The following is a 23,748-nucleotide window of genomic DNA, read 5'->3' as shown; positions in this document are numbered from 1 at the left end:
TTTCTGTATAACAGAATTACGTTTCCTCGTATATTAAGATTACCTACAATCCAATGCCATCATGTCTGAAGGTTGTGTGTAACTCATACTTAACAATATTTCTGGCGTATTTTACTTTGAGAAATCCAATTAGTTCACTACCGCTTCTGCGCTATGCGGAGGGCGTGCATGATTGGGTATGCGTAGTTCGGAATTATTATTATTCACTCACAAGACTGTCGACGCCTGATGCCAACGCTGGATTTTCTGCGACATGGGGCCCTTAATGCTATCGTGTTAATACTATGTGTACCGCATGGCTCTTTTCTCCGATTGTTTTTGCCCCATACATGGGCTACACAAAATTTCATGGTCGCCATCATTATATAATGCTCTGCAGTAACAAAAGCTGAAAAAATGATAACAAGCAAGTTTTATTTACAATATGAAGCAGTGCTTTTCATTTCAAAACCCTAACTGGCAGCTGCACATTCGTTTTACTGTGGAAAAGCTTGAAACACTGGCATACAGAGAGCAGCACTGCACTTTTGACCCTCACACCTGCTGTCGCTTTTTTCATTCTTGCTATGCATACTTTGCACCTGACGCAACTTGGCTTTGCAACCTGACATGAGATAAGTGTCTGAATGTTTGTAAATATCATACAAATATCAACTAAGAATTAAAAATTAAGCACCCCTGAAGAGGGCACATAGTTCCATCTAGTGAAATTTCTAAACTTCACCAGCACATATTGGCTGTTGCAGCATCCACGCATAGCTTTTTAGGTCAACAATGCCTCCCAGGTGGCAAATTGCCGCCTTTGACAATAAGGCCTCTATGCTTACACCTGGTGGTTCACTGACTGTGACAGCTAATGGGTTTAAATGCATTGGCATTCAGAAGGCCTGCTCTGACTTGCGTTTCATGAAGCATCAGTTTGAAAGATTATGCTGAGACCAAGTCAAGACCACAGGGAGGCTTGTTTAATTCACTACTGACAGACTTTCATAATTTGGCAGACAGTCAGCTCACACATCAAGACTGCATAGGCTACAAAGAAACTTGTCCCATGCTTCATTTTCGTGTATTCGGTGTCGCCCCATTCTTAAAAGGAGTGACAACAGATTTTTAAGGGCCTAGTTTTTTATGGTGCAACGCAAAGCTCACCCTCGGTAGTGTTTACACCTGCAGCAGTTACATTCAAAAGCGCGTGAATATCTTGTAAGCAGAATTTTTCGAACTGAGCAGCCTCTAAGAAAGTATGAGTCCCTCCTCAAGGAAAGCTGAGAAGTGAGAGCGATGTCAATAGCCCATCTCGCAAACTTTAAAAGTCGCTCATGCAGTTAACTGTGGTTAGCTACCTACATTTTTACCTTCTCAACCACTTTTGAAAATAAAAAGCTGGCACAATGAGTTTGTTGTTTGATGTTGTGCCTGAGGCAGGTACTGTTTCAGAAGTGTTTATTAACAGCTCAATTATTATTATTATTATTATTATTATTATTATTATTATTATTATTATTATTATTATTATTGACAGTTAATTGCAGCTCGTCATCTGATAACAAGCACTTGTGCAGTGATTTCAATCCACTACTACTCAATTCCTACCCTGATTTGTTAGGACCATCACTAGAGTTTTGACCATCTGTGAAATATCGCCAGCTTCACAGTGGGCTACAAGAGACACGCTCGTAGCTTTTGCTGCTTTTGAATGTAAAGCCCCGTCAGTCATCATTATTTTATGTAAAACTGACACGTAAAACTTAAATGGGTCCTAAACCAACCCTCGGGCTTGGTGAAATAAGACAGTCCATGGATAGCATATGCTACTGTGAATATCTTAGTCAAATTTTGCAGTCGTGTGCGGGGTGTGGTGCTTGCAAGTGAAGTACGAATTCATTTTTCTTTCGAACACTCTCTTTTCTACAGAAGCCTTCACCTCACTCTTTTCGGGCTGCCATATTTCACTATTTAGCAGATTCCCATATGTGGCTGCTATTGGCCAATAGCTGGCATCAGTCAAGAAGTGTGTTTGGATCTGTGCATTTCTTCCTGCTGTACTGGTGCATGTTTATTGATGCAGTTTAATAAACAGGCCGAAGTAAGTGAAAATTTGTGTTTTCGAATTTGGATAGGACATGAATTTGGATAGGACTTGAATTTGGCAGGACATGTAAAGAGGAGGGAAGATAACCGATGGTCATTAAGGGTTACGGACTGGATTCCAAGGGAAGGGAAGCGTAGCAGGGGGCGGCAGAAAGTTAGGTGGGTGGATAAGATTAAGAAGTTTGCTGGGACGACATGGCCACAATTAGTACATGACCGGGGTTGTTGAAGTATGGGAGAGGCCTTTGCCCTGCAGTGGGCGTAACCAGGCTGATGATGATGATGAATGCTTCCAGAAGTACGACTATTGTACCATCGCTGACTATTGTCTACTAGCGCTCGGCCGCACCTACATGTGTAAGAAGGAAACTTTGTACATGCTGCTTAGCCAGTTGTAGCTACTATCGTCGGCTACTATCCGTCGGTCAAGCTGGTGCAGGACAAAGCTGGTCCGCACTGCATAGCATGGGCAGACTGGAGCACATGAGCACGAGCGCACACTCCAGCCCTGTTGTGTATGTAGCCACTACAGTTTGTGGGGAGCACACGCGCCCATCTTCCCCTGCGCTGTCGCGTCGAGCGCCGGCATAGACCGGGGAGAGGCGCACTGTGCCCTCTCCCGATTCTCCATCGCTCTCGCGACGCGCGTGCGCCCTTCCACCCCCACTCGCGGGCGGGTAGCTTACGGGCGAGGAGGACATTCCCCTCGCCCAGGTAAAAAGGTACAAAACAGCGCGACCGGGGGAGACTCTCTCTCTCTGAGGCCGGACCCCTAACCTGCCGGACTGGAGTACCTGCTGCAACCCGTGAGTGACCACGTTGCCTGACTATCCCAGGCAACGAGGCCAGCCTATTTATTACTATTACAGAGAGGACATCCCTCTGCGAGTGTTCGATATTGCTAGTAGCAATAAACGTTGTTACCGTTGACACCGCTGGTTGCCTTATTTGTCCGAACCCGGCGTAGCCACGATTCCCGCGCTACGGGTTGGGAGTACCACGAAGCGACTGCGTGGGGCTAGATCCGGAGCTCGCCTTCAGCCCTAGCCGCACGCAGAGTGGAACCCCCACAAGTTGCATGTAGCTGTGCCTGCAGCATAGCATAGATACCGCAATCACTGTGGGGTGCCGCGATGAGCGCGCTTGCAGAGGTCGATGCGACTCGCCGAGTGCAACAGCGTGCTCGGATTGGTAACTATCGGTGACGTGACTCAAGGCCTGTGCGCCAACATCTGAGAAACGAGTCGTCTGCTTCCCGATTTGCACATACTTGAGGTGTGTCACCACCATGGTCGAAGATTGTTACATTAGAAATCCTTACAATCCTTAGTCAATGTGTGCACTGCCGATGTATTCGCACAAGCAAATATGAAGATGAAGTTTGTGCAACCATTGGAAATTGCGTGATTGTCGTAGAGATAAGTGCTAAAGAAAATTTGCTATTCATGTCACTCAGTGCGAGAAGTGCTGCGCATAGCTGTCTAGTACACTGTAGCACAGCAAAGGGATGAGGTACCGTGAACTCAACCGTAAGCTGAGATAGCCTCTGACTTTGGTACTTGGCAGGTGCCAAAATTGGAAGTACATAGTGGCATCCATGTGAACATACAAAACCAAATTTTATCTGTGCGCCACGGTCACATTCAGTAGGTGGAGGGTTGTAGGCATTGAAAAAGGAGCGGGAGCACGGCAAAATCAGGTAATCTTTGGTTTCAGTAACTTCCACTTCTGCTGAATGTATTGAAGTACAGTAGTTAACTAATGGAGAGTAGTTAACCACTGTTAGCATTATTTTAGTTCTTACCTGCAAATTGTGTTTTCTGTCGCAGAGGCCAACCCATCAACGTTGCAACAGGTAGCTCTCAGCAAAGGGCAGCATGTGCCCACACTGGCTTCTCTGCTCCCATATTTGGACCTGAACAGCAACCACGAATACCTAGTCCAGCGAATCAAAGGTGGGTGGGTATTCACTTTTCTGTTGCAGGACAGTCCCGAAAATTCTATACAGTCTGTTCTGGTTATATCAAATCCAGACATATTGAACTTATTGCTTATATTGAACGGTCGTAAATCCCGTGCTTTTAAAAAGTGTAGCATTGTTGTATGCGTTATCAAGCTCCTATTCACCGCCACATTCAAGAAACGGTAAACTCCCGTTAAGACGAACATGGTTAAGCTGAATTCTTGGATATACTGAACAATGTGGGAACGTTTCATTGGTTTTTCGTAGACTCGCTGTAAAAAAAAAGATACTCTTAATAAGAGCCGCTTAGCACATGCTCTTCAGTTGAGACAAACTTTTGTAGTGGCCGCCAACACTGGCAATTCCATGTAGCAGGGATTGCAGTCCAGGAGGGGCATCTGCAGGACACCAAACGAAAAGCAAAGCAGTGAAAAAAAATATAATAAAATCCTGCTCCCTGGCACAGTGGCAGAAAGTGAATCCACTTTGCGAAGAGAGAAAGTAGTGAGAAAGATGAAAAAAAAAAAATTTATCTCATGCATCGCATTGAGTCTCTATGCCAGGCAGAAATAGTGATATTTTGTTTTTGTACGTCGCCAGCATAGTTGGCCATCTTTTTTTTTTGAAATGTGAACATTTATTTAAGAAAACCTGAATTATATACAAAACTCTGTTTGGACCGATAGCTGCAAATGCTAGTGGCTGGTCCAATACAAAAATTGCAAGCAATTCAGCCGCAGAGCGTGAAGGGCTGAAGAACGATTGAGATGTGTACAACACTATATTACACAACTGTAATAGAACATGTTTACGAAATACACACAACGAATCCAAGAGAAAAATATGACTCAAGAAGAAAATTCACATAACAAGAGTTTCAGACAGTTTCATTACACTTGTAATGCAGCTTAGTGGTCATATTAAAACATTGGTGCCTTCTCAAAACAAACTAGTGAAGCCTAGTCGATATAGTAGTACTCGCTGGCTGTGCCCAAATCGCAAGAAAAGCCAAGCCACTAAGCTGCAGAGGCTGCATTTGCGATTTGTGCCATTTGGCATGCGAGTTTCGTTCACTCTTTTTGCCGTACAGGACTAGTTGATCCTGTTGATAACGCGGGCTTAGATGTGGACTGCGGTGCACCTCACGCGTGTCGAGTTGCTTGTTGAGCCATCTTATTCAGGATAAGGTAGAATTGAATGCAGCTTGGTAACAAACCAGCCTGTATGGATATGCACCTCGCCGCTGTCACTGCACTTGTGCTGTGAATTGTGTGTGAATGTGCCGGCTGTACCTATTAAAATACGGCTCCTAAAGGCCGATCTGACTGATGGTCGTGCGACAGCAACTACTCAACCAGGCAGTCATGACTTGTTTCTGTTTCTGAACTGGCTTCCTTTGGGACCAGTTGTCCTCGCTTCTCATGTGTTCCACACTCGGCACTGATAGCGAACGGCCGCAGTTTGCACAAGCCATCCATGTGTGCATAAAACAAAACTGAGACACACACTCCGTTCATCTTGTCTTCATGGCGTGCCCTTCAGAGTCTGTCTTATTTGACAACATACGCCAAAGCAGTGGCATTTCGAATTCGTTGGCATTAGCAATTTTTGATGGCATGAAAAGTGATCGTGTTCCTGTTAGGAGAAGCACACATTGAAGGGTGCGGTGCAGTGCAGCACAGTGTTTAGTGTATTGAATGCGGCAGGGAACGGGGATATTTTTCAAGGGAATAAGTTATGTGTTCGATATAGACAACACTTTGATAAACCTGGGTTTGATATATGTGGATTTGTTTGTAAAATTGGCTGTTACACAGCATATGTAGTTAACACAAGGAGGACGTTCACACACAATTCATAGTAAAGGTGTGCTTGTGGTAGCCTATGGCATGTCCATGCAGGCTCATTTGTTTCCGTGTAGTGTCAGTTCCTACGTTATGTGTAATAAAAATGTGCAACAAGCATATTGCTGTGTGCATTGCATGCAGAAGTCCAGGTGACGGGGGCTTTTACAGTTGCCACTGCAATTACGGGCGCTATTTTCGAGTGATCACTTTTGGTGCTGTAATGACTTCGCATTCTCCTGTTTGCCAGAAGTTGTTTCTTCTGCTAGGCTTAGTCATATGGCAGCCGAGCTCACTGCATGTGGAAGCACGAAGCTAGGAAGGAGGTGGGAGCAATACTGCATTGTATTCGAAGTTCGATGTTCTCAGGCAGGCAATATTGAAAAAATACTTCGCCTTATTCTGCAATAAGGTACCCTCGCAAATCTCTTGTACCAAAAAATTAAAGACATTGTCATTGACTGTGGTATCTGTTTCTGGCGTGCTGTTTGCTTAGAAGCCTTCCTTTGTGACTGGTGCAACGTTTTCATTTAGAGCTGGCTCGAGGTGGTTGCATGAGTGACTTCCGATGGAATAGTGGCAGCCAGAATTACCGGGGCAAGCCGTGGAGCGACTCACTTCCCACCGACTCAAGTGTAAGTAGTCCAAAGAGAGCTCACTTAGTTCCCTCCAGCCTTAGCACAAACCCTGAGGAAAGGACCATAAGTTCACTAGTTGTGACTGCACATGCAGAGTCATTGGCCTCAAGTTTATACAGGGTGTCCCAACTATCATGCTCCAAGATTTAAAAATATGTAAATGCCATGTAGTTAGACAGAACCAAAGTAATATTGTTTGCCGTCCCTTGGAGTTGTTCGGATTATTTCCTGCATTCTGCCTAATTACATAATTAGTCTTAATTGATTAATTAATCAACTTCTCAAATATTATAACTTGATGAAAATTGTTGATGAGAAAATAGTAGAGCAACGTGAAAAACTCCCGATACAGCTTTCTGTTGCTTAATATGTACTACATAAAAGTGTTTTTCCGAGCATGAAAGAAGCCCGGGAATACACTTGAACCTCGCAATAGCGAAAACGTCAGGGAATGCAAAAAAAATCGCTGTTGCGAGAATTTCGTTGTTGCAAAATGTTACAGCACAGATAGGTAATGTGTTCCAGGACGGAATTGTACTGTCAAAATTTCCTTAGCTTACTTTGCCAAGCTTGCTTGAGGATATGCAGTTGAACCTACTTATAACGATACCGGTTTTAACAATAAATCGGTTATGACAATGAGAAGCTGCTGCACTGTTGACTTTTGTATGTTTTCCATGGTGAAAATAACCCAGTTACTACAATGCCCCGATGCCGCATTATCGGTTATAACGAAGTCTGGCTGCTGGATGTTCGAGCCGAAAGGTAGTGAAATGCGAAATCCTTGAAAAGAGAAAAAGAAAACGAGAAATTTGAGGAGGAGGAGGAGGAACTTTATTATTGCAGAAACTGTTGCGCGGTTTATTCCTGGGTGGTTCCCTCTGACAAGGCTCCACTGGCGACCGCGGCTCGCCGGGCCTGGTCGAGGGTCGCCAGTTGGCTTCCCAGGCCCAGTTCGGAGAGTCTCGCCTCCCAAGACCACGTAGTGAGTGTATGTGTTGTCACTCGTGGTGAAATTTGGTCGCCCGGACGGTCGGTACATTCGTGTGTTATGTGCGCGAGTGTTGCTGTGTGGTTGCTACACCAGGGACATGTCCGGGACGTATAACTGTCTGGGGAGATTGCGTGTAGACGAGACAAGTGTGGGTAGGTGTTAGTTTGCAGGCGGCACCAGTCCCTTGCCTGGAGTTTATTGAGAGCTTTGTGTGTGGGAGCGTATTGCGTTCTTCCGAGACGTTGGTCCTTTAGTATTTGTTGACCTGTCGTTAACTCGTGGGTCACTCGTCGGTCTGTCGGGGGCTGAAGAACGGTGTAGTCTGCCGCTCGGCTAGTGAGACCTCGAGCTGCGCAGTCCGCCTCTTCGTTTCCCCGCAGGCCTCCGTGCCCGGGGCACCAGACGATACCGTGGGTCCATTCTAGTGAGCGACCCAGGATTCGAATGGCTTGTATAGGGAGCGTTCCATTCATGTATAAACGATACACTGCTTGTGAGTCCGTAAGGACGCGGGCGGACCTTCCCTTGCTCTCGGCGCTGCGAAGTGCGAGAGCGATCGCTGCTGCTTTTGCTGCTGCGCTGCATGTGGCGCGGATGGAGGCAGAGTCATTTGAGCCGGCTTACGATTGGCTGCTGCTCCAACAGCTGTCGCGCGCTCATTTTCCAGCCATCTCCGTGCAGCTCTCTCCCGTTGCCCTTCCACCCCTCCGAACACGAATGGGCTGCGCCCATAGCTCTACGCCGCTTCACCCTCCGAAACGCGAATAGACAGCGCCAACTGTGCCGCAAGCAGATTGCTCGCATGTTTCTTGCTGGCTCCTCATTCAGTGAAGTTCTGTGTACAGCTTAATCACTCACATTTGTTTTTGTTGGTTGTGTCGAAGTCGTTCCTGGCCACGTGGTTACTCAACTTCGCTTGACTCGCTGCCGTAACGGAAGATGGCTGATCTGTCCACTGATCATCGGCAATGCACGACGTTGCCAGTGAAAAGAAAGCGCACGGCTATAGATTTGGAAACTAAGTGCTTCTAACTGATGAGACGATCGTCACGAACGTACTTTCATCGGATAGCGACAGCGACGACGGCAGCGATGACGCGGTAGGGCAGGCTGCCTCAACGTTGTTCTCACAGGAAGCCCGGCATGATTCAGTCCTTCCGGGGCTTCGTTTTTGCGAGGAACCTTCTGCTGCTCTGTGTGGAGCACTTGGATTCCTTAGAGAAGGATGTCGGCAGGCTTCGCGTAAAGCATGCATGGCTAACGGCCATAGGCTTTTCTCGTGCAAGCAAGTGAAATGTACGTGGTGAGATGCTTGTGGTGACCTCATCCCAGAATTGCTTCTGGATTTCTTAATCAAATAGGCTACCACAGTAACCTTCTTGCATTCTTTAAAAAGGCCCTTTTGAGGCCACCAAAGCGATGCCTCAGTGGAGCTCGCAAGTTGCTTACCACTCGTGACCCCTCTTTGAAGTAGTTATATAGCAGTGCCATTTTTGAATATCGACAGCCACGGGTTGTTACAGGCGATCGGCACACGCAGGAATCAGAGTTAGAGTAAACACAATCAGCAGACGGGGCAGAGGAAGGTGGTGGGAAGAGGCACTGGCCTCCCTGCCTGTATAGTTTTCTCATATCAGCTCTGCCATCCCCTTATTCTAATTTTTTCATGCAACCCGGTTATAACAACTATCGGTTGTAACAATGGAATTTTCGTGGCACTTGAATATTGTTATAGTAAGTTGGTTCGACTGCAGTACCGCATTGCCAACAATACAGAGTATGCCGCATGTATGAATACTTTGTTTAGCGCAAAACGACACACACAAGAAAGACGACAGGACAAGGCGCCTTGTCCTGTCGTTTTGCGCTAAACAAAGTATTCATGGATTCGCACCAAGTAGCCCACCAACGCATTGTGCTATGCCGCATATGTCTTATTAGCCGTGGCAGCACTGCCGTGGAGCAATATTTTCGGTCAATTGTCTTTGAGATACGATCACTATTGCAAGATTTTACGTAACTCAGCACCAGACGCAGAGCAGCAGTGCTCCACGCAAGCAGCAGCATTTCTCCAGCCCCCGCTATCGCCCGTAGGTGCCGATGCATTCGGTGCCGAGCGCGAAAGGGATTTTCGTATACTCGAAGGCAATCGATTGAGATTATGGCCCCTTTGCACAAATCTATGTCCGGCGCCGAATCTGCACGCTATGCCTGTTGAGTGGCACCAAAACCAGCATTCTTGAAGCAAGGGATGCGTATTCTCGGACGATCGCTCAATCACGACCCGATGCGTGGCACTCCATGCTGCGACCACCATCTCAAGCACCACAAACAATTCCATGTCGGTGGGACGTCAATTTCCTTGGTTTTGCTGCATTTTTCTTACCGAGGCACACATTAAGCGCTGCACTAGGTGTGCAAAAACTGTCATCGCATGTCGGTAGCAACACGTGTGCCACTTCAAGCAAGTGATCAACAAACAAGATGGCAGCCATGACATGTTTCCTGTGCACGCAATCGCTTCCGGCGCCCGGTGCTTGGTTGCTTTTCAACACAAAAATGGTAGCGGCCACACAAGCGTAATATGGCGGTATTTTATGCAATTTTAGTGCATAGCAATCGCATTTGAGCACATTTTGGAGCCTGCTAGCCTTGCATGAGTAAGTAATATGGGCAGTTACGTTCTGGCATATTTAATTGCTGCAGGATTGTAGTATAGCGACATTTCGTTAGTGAGAGGTAGGAAATGCATCGTGTGTTTCGACTGTACACGCAAAACTGCTGCGCGACTGGCTGCTCGAGGCACTTTGTGTGTATTCACGGGCTTCTTTCACGCAGCACATATTATTTCACGCAGCACATATTGAGCAACAGAAAGCTTTATTGGGAGTTTTTCATGTTACTCTACAATTTTCTCATGCATACTTTTAATCTAGTTACCTTATTTGAGAAGTTGATTAAGTTTAACTAATGTAATTAGACAGAATGCGAAAATAATTTCTAAGTATCTCTAAGCGATGGCAAACAGCATTGCCTTAGTTCTGTCCAGCTGTGTGGCATTTGCATATTTTTAGGTATTGGGAAACTCTGTCGATAGGGTGATAATGCAAGCTCCTCACTTCTTTTGCACTTTTTATTGTGGTAACTGTTATTAGTTTCTCCATAATCTGAAATGATTAGCAGCATTAGTTATAATGAAAAATTGTATTTAAAAATCTTTGTGCCAAGTTTGTAATGAGAAAAAAAAATTGCAGGCACAAATACTAAACTCTCTTCTCTCAAAGTCCCATAGATTTTAGCTTCACTTTCAAATGCTGCAAATCTCATCAAAAGTGGTTCAGCTATGTCAAGTTGAATTATTTCTTCCCCTGGTGGCCAAAATTAATCCAAAGTCCTTCACCGTGGTGTGCCTCATAATCAAATTGAGGTTTGGTGCATAACACCCCAGAATTCATTCAGACTATTTCTTCATTGTGACATATTGACACGTATACATGTTTATCGTTTGTTAACATTTGCTGAAGCTTCGTCTGAATGGCTCTTTCTTTGTGTCGCACTTACAGATAGTTCTGCATCTCCTGTGCACATACCTGAACTCCAGGCTGCCTCCTGATCCACGCTTCCCAGATGGGAAAACTTTCACCTCACAGTTCTTCCACAAGGCACCAAACAAGCCTCGTGAGCGCAACATCATTCTTTGCACTTAAACTGCACAGTTAAACTGCAATATATTCAGTAAAACCTTGTTGATACGTTCCCATTACATACGTTTTCCTGGTGCTAACATTCGCAATCTAAAGTACAATACATGACCTAATAAATTTATGCCACTTTTTTACCACTTCATACATTCCTGGAAAACACAATTTTTCGGCACCAGCGTTCAGTACAGCACCATACTGCGATTGTATGGTACGTTTTTCGGCTGCAAGATCTCATGTAAACAAGAAAATGCACGAGGCGCATGCGATTGAGAACAGTATATAGCTGCCCGTCTCGTGTGAAAATGCCGGCACGCACTCAGTTTCTCATTTCGGTACCGGCAAATCTTCCCTGATGTTGTCGAGCGTGGCATTCATAGCTATCACAACCAATCATGTTGCGATAAGCATCTTCATCTGTTTCACAGCATGTGGTGCTGTCGGAAGTGTAGTGCATGCTTTTAATTGGTGATAACCAAAATGCGCTGCTGTTCCCTGCTGCATACTGCAATTGTATACAGTTTCTGGTCGCTAGATCCCATGTGAACTAGAAAAAGCGTGAGGTGTGCGCGATTGAGAACAGTATATAGCCGCCAATCTCACGTGAAAAATGGCGGTGTGCACAGTTTCTTATTCTGGTACCAGCAAATCTCTGCCCGGGTTGCCGCATGCTGCATTCACAGCTATCGCCGCAAAGCCTATTGCGATAAGCATCTTCACCTATCTATTTTACAGCGCGTGGTGCGCAGTGCCATAGGTAGCATACTGCACGCTTTTAGTTAATAATAATCCAAACGCCCCGCCATTCTCTTCTGCAGGTGGCATGATTTGGGTATCACGTTTCGCTTCACGGCATCCGGCGTCGCCCACCAGCTCAATTTCGTTTCGGTTTCCCATTGCCCTCTTAAAACATTACGCAATAGAAAAACAACAAAATGCATCTCGCACCGTCGAAGCACTACCAGCCCAACGTGCATCAGCATCTCATGCTGCAGCGATCCGTGTAGCGCTTTGCATTACATAGATGTCAACAATAGTTGAGTCTGTCAAATTTTTGCGGTTGCTTCGGATTGTACGTTTTCCCGGATAGTACCTTCTTTCTCATGTTTTTTTTCATCAGAACGTATGAACGAGGTTCTACTGTTCGTACTAACTGGTGGTGTGGTGTTTATTACTTAGTAAGGCCAATCAATGTTACCGATGCTCTGACATCAAATGGGGGGACACATTAATTGTCCATGCAATATGACTGTTCTTCATTCAGCCTTTTTGGGCTGTACTTCTGGGATGCTAAGTCAAGCATTTTCAACCATCTGAAATCTGTGATTGAATTGTTTAAATTGCATGGCTTTGTAATGCATTAAAAACACAGCAGGCCAGATGAAGTTTTGGGTATTGTATGAATTAATCGCAATCGTGAATCACCAGCGCTTGAATTATTAAGTCTACACTGTATAGCCTAAGAGGCAACTTTTCTGTTATGTCTAATATGGCTGTAGGTGCTGGCGCTGCAACGTGATGTCTTCTCATGATCCGTCCCTTGTGTGTGATGTTTGGTTGTGATGCAGCTGCAGACAAGGATGCCCTGTGTATATATCAGACCAGTGTGCTACCACCACACTACCGTGTGATCATAGGTGAGGACACCTGGGACCTGCCAAAGGTATGTTGTGTAAAGTTTACGCCAATTTCCTTTCATTCAGCCTAAATGGTTTCCCTGTTTGCAGAATTGAGTCGAATAATCGGTTAAATATTTGCCTGTACCAATAAAGTATACAAACAAGTAAATAATGATGGCACTACAGAAACCACTAGAATGTAGGCGAGGGTCCATGCAGAAAACGTGTGCCTTGGGAAAAACAATAAAACACACCACATCAAAATAGGAAAAGTGCATCATCCTCAAGGTAACATACATAGAACATATTACAAACAAAATCAGAGCATAGACATAGAGCACCTAGATTTTTATCTTATTACAGCTGAACCTTGAGATGGTGAAATAAATTTAACGCAATTCTCACTGATATCGGCATCTTACAAATTTGGGACATAAAGGTATTTTTGTGTCAAATGCGACTTCATTACGAGGTTTGACTGTACCTCAAAAGCATGGTTGCTGCAAACCGTTTTTGAATTTATACAGCGCTAAGCAGCCTATGTTGCGGACCGTATTGTTTAAGAGTTGTATTGCAGTCTATGAATAGGAAAACGCTCTTCTTTACAGTCCTAGCGACAACTAATCATGGTGATGCAGTGGATAGTACAGGGAAGGTTCGGCCTGACATTGTCTAGTTTGGACTGCAACGTTCTTGGGTTCAGGGTTCCATGTTTCTGTTCCGAAATAAATTAACTGGGAGCATTAACACGCTGTTATCCATGTGTTTTACTTACTGCAGGGTCGAAACAATCTCTTCTACGCCGTCCTCCTGTTCCTGCACTGTATCAAGACTAAACATGGTGGCATGCTAGGGTAAGAGAATGAGAAGCTAATTTTTAACACTAAAATATAGATAAGTTTCACTTTGGCTAAATTGGTTATAAATTAGTAGTAATCTGCTATTAAAGCAACCATGGCAATGCTACATGGCTGGTAATTGTCTAATTATCTGATTAACAATCTTAAAATAGCTCCTAGGCAGACAACCTGGGCACTTGGTGGTTAGTGGATGTGACGCAATTCCCGGACAGTGGCCTCCGAGATTTTCAGTGTGCTGCAAGTGCTGCCTCATTTCGGAGGTCATGCCAAGGAGCTGCACTGGTTCCGTGTTTCGGGTTGTGTGTCATGTCCAGCAAGCAGGAATGGCAGTGCTCTTCTCAATGTCTTTTCTTTTTAGTTTCTTTAGTTCAAAAATTTCAAGTGGGAGCAGCACACACTGTGCTGAGGAAAGACGAATTTGTGTCTTCATTTCATCCTTGTCCTTATCGCTGTTCCCGTATAAAAATGAATAAGGAACTAGCCAACGCTTTCACATCAATGGGACAAGATATTTGTGTACATTAACAGCGAGAAATTTATTAACTCTATCACCAACTGTGCAGGAGGATCAACCTTGGCCTGTCGGGAGTGAACGTCCTGTGCGTCTTGGATGGATAGCATTGCTCACCTTGACGTATAGCAGCTGCTTCAAGCCAGGTTGCCTTCACCTGGAGGAAATAGTTCGGCAGGACATTGCCATGTGTTGCTGCTCGACTGTTGCCGTTGATTGTTGCTTGTCGACACAAGTAACCAATGCAGTGTAGAGCTGAGAACATTCATCATGCAACTGACCATGCCATTTTCTGTGCAAACATGTGGACTGTGCATTTCAACAGTGCTTTAGTTTTCCTCGTTCATTACTGTCTATCCTATGATCTTAGTCCATCATACTTGTCCTACTCATGTTGCATCCACACCATCCACACTCAAGACAAGCTTTCCTTCACAATTGTTCTGCAGCTCAAACAAATTGATTGCTTGCTGCATCTTGAGCATGTGCTATTGAGATTGTCTAATCACTGTGGGATAAATAAACATTCTTGTGCTACTTGGTGCCTTTTTTTTTCTGTTTCTAATCATAAGGGCATCGCTGGGAAGGAAATTAGGAGTTAATACTTAAGTGCTATGCATAACTTAGATGCATTACTCAAGAATGTTGATGAAATGCTCTGGTTAGCTTCATAATTAGCCACGCTAACCTTCTGCAGTAAGAAAAAGTGGCTGGTATATAAACTTCATGCATTGGCAGTTCTGTAAACCCCTCTTTCAAACAAAAATCTTTAAAGATTTCAAAAGCTTCCAAACAAGTCTGTGCCACAGGATGTTCACCATGGAAAAAATGAGACTGCCAATGGCCCAACAAATCAGTTCCTCTATTTAGAAGTGTACCTTCTGAATGGGAAATGCCTATTTTACACGCGTGAAGCTCTACGACACTTTTCTGCCTCATTCTGGACAGTGGGCGTGGAAGAAATGTAACTGGGGCATTAATTTTCGCATTTAATACCCGCAAAACAATATTCAAGAAAGACCAATAAAAAATCTTACAACCATGTAGTGCAACAGTGACGGCTACATTTCTACATTGTCTTTTTCTCTATGCATTCTGGGCTTCCAAGCTGAAATGCACTTTGTACGTATGAGTTTAATGGAAATTTTCAGGTACCCTGAGTTGCAGAATTTCAGAGTATCAATATCAGATACAGTGTCAGAGATACAATATCAGATACAAGGTCTGTCCTAGCACTATAGCTCTGCTTTTACTGTTGCTGTTTTTGCTACCAGTCAACTTTGCAAGTGCTAGCTAATCTGCCATGTGCATGCCAGCACACACATAGCTATCATGTGCCCAGGGCATTAGGGGTAATGATAGTGTTAGCGCTGTGCTAAACACACTTTTCAAGTAGTGTTATGATGACAAAGATGTGCCATAAAGCTGGGTGATAGTACTGTTTTTTTCTCGTAATAGTTTATCTTCAGTTTGTTAGAATTTAGTGGAGCCTTCTTATGTTATAGTTTGGTATAACTGTAGCTGCACTCCTTGTCACTTGTGCAGACCGGATGATATTAGAAATAAATATTTTTCACCAAATGAAATTAATGAATGACCTCATTATTGGAAAGGCTGGTGTTTTGGTCTAAATTGAGAGGCCAAGGAAGTTCAGGTATGGAAATGGGTGGAAAGGGACGGGTAAATAGATGACGATGGTCAGTCGGCACTTAACTCTCTTAGCTCGCCAAAAGAAAAAAAAACATGCATATCAGTACGTATTTTCTTTCCTCCCTTCCACCTTTTGTAATTATGGAAAGCGTTGCCTCAGTTGACTCACCTGTACCCAAAATGGTAGGCAAGGACAAATAGAAAAAAAAAAGAGAGAAAGGTATGTATGTATGTCAAATTTCAAGTTTAATTTCTCCCACTTTAGATTATAAAAAAACAGCTAATCACGCTCTGTGGTTGCTAATGCTATCTGTGTAACTGAAAACCACTTGTGCAGCTGTTTACAGTTTTGACTGTCACCACATTCATCTGCTGCTGCTTCTATCTCGTTTGTCCAAGTGTCAGGCGTGAAAGCAGATAGCTCGGCAGGGTTATCTCTCGAGGGCTTCAATAACTGGGAACAGCCCGGTGTCAAGTGCAGAAGCGGTAAGGATCATCTTCGGAAGCGGCTGTGAAATGATGTGGCACGCATGTATCGTGCTACTGTTGAGCATTGGTAAGCTACATTTCTGCACACCTTTGATAGCACTTTTTTAACCTGCCACACTTGCGGGTTTTCTTCCGTTTGTAGTAACTGCCATAGAAGTAGCAGCAGGCTTTAATAAAGGCAGTAGGTAGCTCTAATTTGCGGTAGGAAGAAAATTAACTGAATGTCTTACTGGATTTTTTTAGCCTTTTGGTTACTGCGGTCCACAATTATGTAGAGTAATATTGAGTCTATGGGAAAGCCCCTGTAATAAATGCCACTGTGCTACAATAGTAATGCAGTAAAATTCTGTTAATCTGGTAAGGGCCTGGCACCGGCATTGTTGCAGCCACAAAAACATAGGAAGAATCAAGGTTCCACAGTGTTGTGTTTACTTCACTATTTACTATGCGGGGCTGTATATTCCTGAAAAATCTTTTACGAGTTGTCTACATGGTTGCATGAAGTGCAGTGGGATCTTTTTACTTCATGGCATTCCAACTATGAACCATAATGAAATATAATTAAACCATGCATTAAATGTAATTGAGGTGCTGCTATAAATTAATAGTTAAAAAAATTCTGTGCAATTTTCTTAGAAATTGCAACTCATCAATGTTTTCAAACTATGTGGCACTATACGTAGCTTTTCAGGCAATTTGATATGTGTTAGGATACCTCAAATATAGGCGTTTCTAATTAATTGTCTAGAGTGACACTCGATAGCTTTGTATTTTGACAGCTTCAGTATATATAACATCTACAGCTGACCACATCACTGTGCATGTGGACATCTAGGCAAAGATAACAATATGGCATGGAATGACTAAATGCAATATAGAACAAGAAAAACTAAGAAAGCTGGACTATTAGCTGAATAGTGTTGTCAGATGTCTTTTAAAGATGTGAATTTTTTATCTGACAAGTTTAATGAATGCTCTTTGATGCAGTTGCCAACTATGTTTGCTTAATATGTATTATTTATTTGCTAAACGGCTTCAACTTTGCAATTAGGGCACATGCTCTAAAGTGATGGATTATATTTAGCAAAATCTTGTTAACCCTTTAGACCCAAATTTAATTCCAGAAAAACGTACCAAATTTCGCAAATGTCATTCTATGTCATTCTGATTCTGAATATAAATGCATTCGTTTCAGAATTTAAAAAAAAATAAAGTTAAAAAGAAAACTGCTCTTAAAGGCAGCTTTCATCATGCCGACTGTAAGTCGTCTTTGGCGGTTGGAGCAGCAAATCGGATCGAACGAGTGTAGCTCATTATTGGTGACATTGGTACAACCTCTCATGATGAGTAGAGCTTGGGATTTGGGGTTAAAGGGTTAATTAGCTAACATCACTGTGCAATTTGTCTTTCACATATTGTCCACTTCTTTGAGTAGTCCAGCTGATGTTATAAAACTTCTACATGTACCAATTAATAAGTATTTTCATTAATATAGATAATCCAGTATACAATTGAAGCTTGATATAATGAACATGATTGCAAATTATCCACTATAACGAAGGAAGCATAAAATTTGGTTGACCGTGCTTTATTTCAGTGGGTATTCTACTGCTGTAACAAAACTGAAAAATCAAGATTTGAGGTAGTACAGGTAGCAATAAAGCAAATATTCGTTTCCTCACAGCTCAGAATGCGTGTTCTAGTAGCATAAATGTTGAATACTCAGCAAGAGCACCGTAAAATGGCACATTCTGGCCAATACTTTAGCTTGGTGGCCTGTAGCCAGTAAGCGAACTGTCCAATATCACTCCAGTGCATATTACCAGTGGTGCCAAGTGTAGGTATGCGAGTTAGCATTGTTAACATGCCATTTATAGGTGCTGCATAGGTGATAAAAAATGTGAGAAGACCCTTTGCATGCTTGCTGGATAATCACGCTTGCATTTGTTTTACATGCACCCAATCGTAAGTTCTTTCTCAATATCAGCGTGTAGGCTTGTAATGAATATTGATTATAGCAAACGTATTTCTGCACCAGATTCAATTTTGTTATTAGTAGGTTTGACTGTAGTACGTTTGCGTTACAGCTTGCTTCTCAGGCCTCCATACCGATGCCACTGGAGCCCCCATTTTCTTTAGTTTGTCAGTGATACAACTCACTCTTGTTTTGCTACTTCCACGGTGCAAATGCTATGGGTGCTTTGCCTAGGTTTGCTTTCATACTCTTGCAGCAGGATGCCTGGGTCAAGATTTGCCTGACTGGGGTGATTTCTACAAAGTGAAGGGCGTCTTGTATTTGCCGTATGCTGAAATTCGTGAGCCATTCACAGGATACTACGATGCTACACAGAATACGAGCCGTATTGACTACTACAAGGGTATGCATTTTCGTTCTTAAGCACTTGGAAAATATAGCTTGGAGCCCATCTTTTTTTTTTTCTAAACTGAAGTTCGCAGTTTCTGTAACATAATTCAATGCATACAGATACAAAGAAAGTGCTTCTGGGACTAAACATATTAAATTGTCCCTATCTCCTCTTGTTTTATGAAAATATATTTGTGACAGGAAGAATAGGCTAGATTACGTTAAAATAAAAGTGCCAGAGAATGAACTAGTCTAACCATTACTGGTTTACTATAACAAGTACACCATTTTCAGGAAAAGTGCAAATTAGTGCATTATGTATGTATGTTATTACAGATTTAATAACTGTTATGAAGTCATTACCAGAGATATGACAGCTTAGCCTATGTAAATCTTTAAACAAAACTGATGCAGTACCTATGAATACGAGATGATTAATATGAAGGACATCCAACTTTGTGCCTCGCTCAAGTTAGTGTTTTGGGCAAGATCTCTGTACCAAGTAGAGAAATTAGACTTTTTCATTTAAGTGTGATCCTCATTCCAGATAAATAACTCCGCATTACATAACATCCCATATGTAACATCTCGCTGTGACTGTTGCATTGTCGATAGCGAAACTATCTGGCTCTTTGCTCTTAAAACGTGGCTGTGATAGACGTGTAACCTTGATTGTCCCTCAAATAGGTTTATTAAAAGCTCCCATCTTTTCTTTTCATCACATGTACTTTAGGTTTCAAAAAAAAAGGGGGGGGGGATGGCAGTCACTTTCTCAACTGCTATTTTCATCTATGCCATTTTTCTGGTTGTCTATGCAACTCTCTGTGCAGCAAGCTCATGCTATCTGGTAGCTGTCGTGGCTGCTTACCTTGCAAACGCACCACTTTCGGGCATCTCCCGTGACTTGCTATCTCAAGCTATCGACTCGAGCCACTTAGAGGAAAGTGTGCAGGTAAAGATTTGCCCATAGCACGGTATATTGCTTCGCAATCTCATGAGCCACTCCTCTGAGAGTGACTCTAAAACGAACCCCACAAAGATTATGTGACATTCTGTCCAATGTTTAGTCCCTTTCATTTGAACGTTTTTTTGAAAATGATAAGAGGGAAGCTTTGCTGCATGAGAACATTGCAGTCTCCTACCTGTGGGTGGCAAGCCTATACAGGTCATTGGCTGCTCGATGGAGAAAATTCCAAGTGATACTGTCAAGTCCTATCTTTCATGGCTCAGACATCTACAGTGCTGGCGACAACTGATATAGCCCTTTTGTTTCACATATGTCCTTGTTGACTAGGCTTTACTTATCACCACTTTTCAATTGTTAAGGCTCTCAGACAAGACAGCCCCGTGACCCTTGAAATGTGACAGCAGCTATCGGTGGTGCCACTTTTGGCTTGTCTGTATTATCCATTTTCACTTTATCTCTTTTGTCTCATGAACCGTCTGGCGCAAGTATTCTTATGTCATTGCTTCCTCAGTTTTTTCAGAAAGAGAAAATGAATGGCAGGAAAGCGAAACAGAGCGTTTCTTTAAAGGAGCAATAAAGAGAAAAATAATTTCAGGTGTTTAACCCTTCGAAGGTCGAACTTTTTCTGAAAACCACACCGCTTTGGTCAATTTCTTTTTTGCAGTTTCCAATAGCTGGAAGTGATTGAAAACTCATAAATACAGCAAAAATTTGCAACAAGCAGTAGTTTTCTAAAAGAATTTTCCCTTGCACCAACAGTATACACACAAATATGCTATACAGTAAATTATGAAAAATGTCTAGCAGTATTTAAAACTATCAATTTGTTGTCCCAAAAACATGTTTCATTAGAAGAACAAACGTGTCAGAAACGAGCTGGAAGAAGAAATGCTTGAGCAATCGCCGTGAGGAGAGGCACCGTGCGCAATACCTAAAGGAGGTCCCATTGCAGTCTTTCCTTCTGTATATTAACATCCTGTAATCTTTCTAATCATCTTAATAAAACTGATTCTGATTTCTGAACTTGGGTTGAGCTGGGCTACTGGAAATCCAGTAGCGGCGGCTGTAAAAAAACTGTAGCATCTCCCCCACACATGCCTTGGAGGCAGCAGATGATGCGCACGCAACATTGTGATCAAGCGCTCGGAGGTGAACAAGTCAAGTTGTGTGCACTGGTGCACAGAAATAGAATTTCAAGTCACTTTGGGTGATCACGTAAAGATGGCAACACCTTTCAACAACCAGTAGTGTTGAACATGCAGGTAATATCAAACATAAGATTGGTGCCACACATGTACGGCCAAGACCGTCAAATGGTTAATAAATCAAGCTTCTGCAATTCTAAAAAAGCCACTCTTACCATCCCATTAAGCTCGCTAACCCCAAAAAACATGCAAGAAAGAAAGACAGGGGATGACGCCCCTTTCAAGTTCGTGCACCAGCTCACTGTGGCATCATGGATTTCATGGATTTTATTGGTGTCTGGTTGGGCTTAGTTGATTTTTATCAGTAATGTTGGACTATATTGTATTTTAAAGAAGCCAAAGATTAAGTTTATCAAGTTTGGAGAACTTCTGTTGTGCTGCAACAGCCCAAATACAAGACTGTCACTTTTGAAATTTGTGACATCAACCTAACACAGCTGCTCTAGGGTTTCAGCACGAAATAAAAAAAATATATAAAGTTTATTTTAAATAGAGTTTTCGAAATCGAATTTATTACTCTAATCTGATTTAATGCTTCTCCTAAGTGGTCACTGTAAGTCCCAAAGAACAAAGCATCTTTCTGTTCAGACAACTTTTTACTACCTTTATAGTCACTGAATGGATCATGATACAAGGGTGAATCAGAAAGTATTTGCCCCTATGTTTTATTAGCCAAAATAAGGTACATACTACAGGTAATCACAGATATAACCTACTATTCTACGTACCTTACACAATTTTTCCACATAGTCCCCACACCGGTTCAGACATCTGTCCCTTCACAGCACTAAAGTTTAGATGCCTCTGTGGTAGAATTCGTTTGGCCGACTTTGGAACCACCATTGGACTGCTGTCTTGGCTTCATGGCCTTTTGCGAACTTTAAATAGCACTAGCTCACGTTTTGGACTTTTTTGCGGCGCCGTATATTTACGTCATTGACCTTCAAAGCACAGCAGCCTGTATATCAACATGAGCGCATTTGGCTGTTCATGCATTATTAATATTCTCCAAGTAGCATGTTTTTGGCCATGCCCTTGCGCTTTGCACTCAGTAGCAGGCTAAAGGAACCAACCTCCGGCAAACTTCTCTGTCACTTCATGGATAAATTTCTCTTACTCCTGCTATATAGAGCTGCAAAGAGTTTACCGACCAAAATCTGTGATTGACATTAAAAAAAAAATTAAATGACTTCACAATGCACTGAAAACACAATGTAGCAGGTGAACAAAAATCTTAATGCATGTTTGAATTAACCTGAAAATCGAGGTATCACAATCTTGCAGTATCTACTATTAAATTAATCGTTGACCTGATTGATAGCTAGACAGCTGTTGAAGATACTCAGAAAGGCTGAAGTGAATTGTTTCTGACTACCTAGCTATTGCACTGCTGATAGGTATTTTTGACCAAGAAAGTAGACCATTAAATACAAAGCAGTAAATACACTGAGCACCTTAACTACACCATCATCCCATAAACTATGCAACGAATTGTGTCCTTAGTTGAACTAACCTGCGTAAGGTTGTCATTATTTAAACTGTCTGACCTATACTTGTTTCCCTGGCTTGAAAACAAAATACCTCTGCTGTGATTTAGTGTAATGTACAACCATGAATACTACTAATCATAATTCTTACCGACTACAAGGTGGTGCAAAATTAGATGATACACTAAGTTGCAGTTTTAAAACAAATGAATTTTTTCATTCTCCAGAAATGTCAATAATGTGTCATGGGGGTATATTGTCAGGTAAAATCAGGATAAGTAAGAGAATACGAATATAGGAATTTTATATACATCCTGTGTTTCGAACAGAACATGATGCTTTTTCGTTTTATTTATTTTCCTCATAGGCCTAGTCCAAACAGTACAGCTTTCACCGAGTGCAGAATCGGGGGGAGAGGGATACCCCTATGGCGTCAACTACAAGATTGCCTACATGCCAGACCCCAAGACGTGGGAGTCAGTCCGCACCTGCTTCCAAGTTAATGGAACCGAGAATGCCTCTGTTCCCCTGCAAGATGTGCTGCCAAATGTTGCAGGCTTCACAGTGAGTCCAAAATTTGCCATTGAAGTCGTCAGGATAAACTGTTAAATAAGTGGTTAGGCCATGGATACTACTACTGCTGAGGTTTAAATCTTAATTGGCCCATAAATAGTTCACATATTAAATAACCTTCACAAGGGTGTCCCTTCTATCACAACCTATGTTTACAATGACCTGTACTTTTACCTTAGGAATAGAAAAAAAATTTTGCCCTTACAGCTGCTTTGCTTTTGATAAAAATTTTCAGCAAGATCACATATCGTGGTTTGGATTGTTCAGCATAGTGCTTGGCACTGTTAGTTGCCTGGCATGACAAGAAAAAAAGTGCGAAGTTGCCTTCATCTGTGCCCCTTACGATGTGTATGTTGCATACCTCAGCGACGGTTCTGTCAGAGTAATGGACAACAATTGTGAAGGCCATGCTTTGCTGCACTGTATTCAGAATGCAACCAGTGACATCATGGCCACCATGTTTTGGACACCATCTATGGTGACGGGCGCAGATAAAGGCAGCTTCACATTGTTTTATTTGACAAACCAGGCAAGTAACAGTTCCAAGAGCTATACTGAATGATCCGAATCACAAAATGCAACCTTTTTGCCAAATTTGAGCAATAGCAAATTAGTGATTAGTGCAAAATCATTTTATAAAGATGTAAAGATAAAAACGCAGGCCACCATACAGTGCTGCAACAGTGCTCTTTGAAACATTTTGCTGCACCTTTTGGGCCCTAGCCAAGGAACGATTGCTCAAACAAGTTTGCTTCTACTTTATATTGTTGCATGTTTGTAAACCATCATAG

General features: G+C 42.7%; 2 protein-coding genes across 4 annotated transcripts in view; both read left to right on the top strand.

Moving 5' to 3' along the window:
* Nucleotides 1-14,758, top strand: part of LOC135914228 (transmembrane protein 209) — a 33,330-nt gene extending 18,572 nt beyond the window's left edge. For both annotated transcript variants that reach the window (XM_065446988.1, XM_065446987.1), the window contains exons 11-16: nucleotides 3,921-4,046; nucleotides 6,433-6,533; nucleotides 11,094-11,208; nucleotides 12,800-12,894; nucleotides 13,631-13,704; nucleotides 14,274-14,758. In XM_065446988.1, the coding sequence (XP_065303060.1) occupies nucleotides 3,921-4,046; nucleotides 6,433-6,533; nucleotides 11,094-11,208; nucleotides 12,800-12,894; nucleotides 13,631-13,704; nucleotides 14,274-14,328 (566 nt within the window). In that variant the 3' untranslated portion in view covers nucleotides 14,329-14,758. The remainder of the gene's footprint in view (nucleotides 1-3,920; nucleotides 4,047-6,432; nucleotides 6,534-11,093; nucleotides 11,209-12,799; nucleotides 12,895-13,630; nucleotides 13,705-14,273) is intronic.
* A 1,521-nt stretch (nucleotides 14,759-16,279) lies between these two features.
* CtsK1 (C1 family peptidase 26-29-p) overlaps nucleotides 16,280-23,748 on the top strand; it is a 28,648-nt gene continuing 21,179 nt past the window's right edge. The window contains exons 1-3 of one of the 2 annotated variants that reach the window (XM_065446984.1): nucleotides 16,280-16,427; nucleotides 18,592-18,738; nucleotides 22,752-22,948. In XM_065446984.1, the coding sequence (XP_065303056.1) occupies nucleotides 16,388-16,427; nucleotides 18,592-18,738; nucleotides 22,752-22,948 (384 nt within the window). In that variant the 5' untranslated portion in view covers nucleotides 16,280-16,387. The remainder of the gene's footprint in view (nucleotides 16,428-18,591; nucleotides 18,739-22,751; nucleotides 22,949-23,748) is intronic. The other variant, XM_065446985.1, reaches the window with a different exon arrangement.

The sequence above is a fragment of the Dermacentor albipictus genome, chromosome 6 (assembly GCF_038994185.2).
Source record: "Dermacentor albipictus isolate Rhodes 1998 colony chromosome 6, USDA_Dalb.pri_finalv2, whole genome shotgun sequence".
NCBI lineage: Eukaryota > Metazoa > Arthropoda > Arachnida > Ixodida > Ixodidae > Dermacentor > Dermacentor albipictus.
This window is presented reverse-complemented; position numbering and strand designations above follow the sequence as displayed.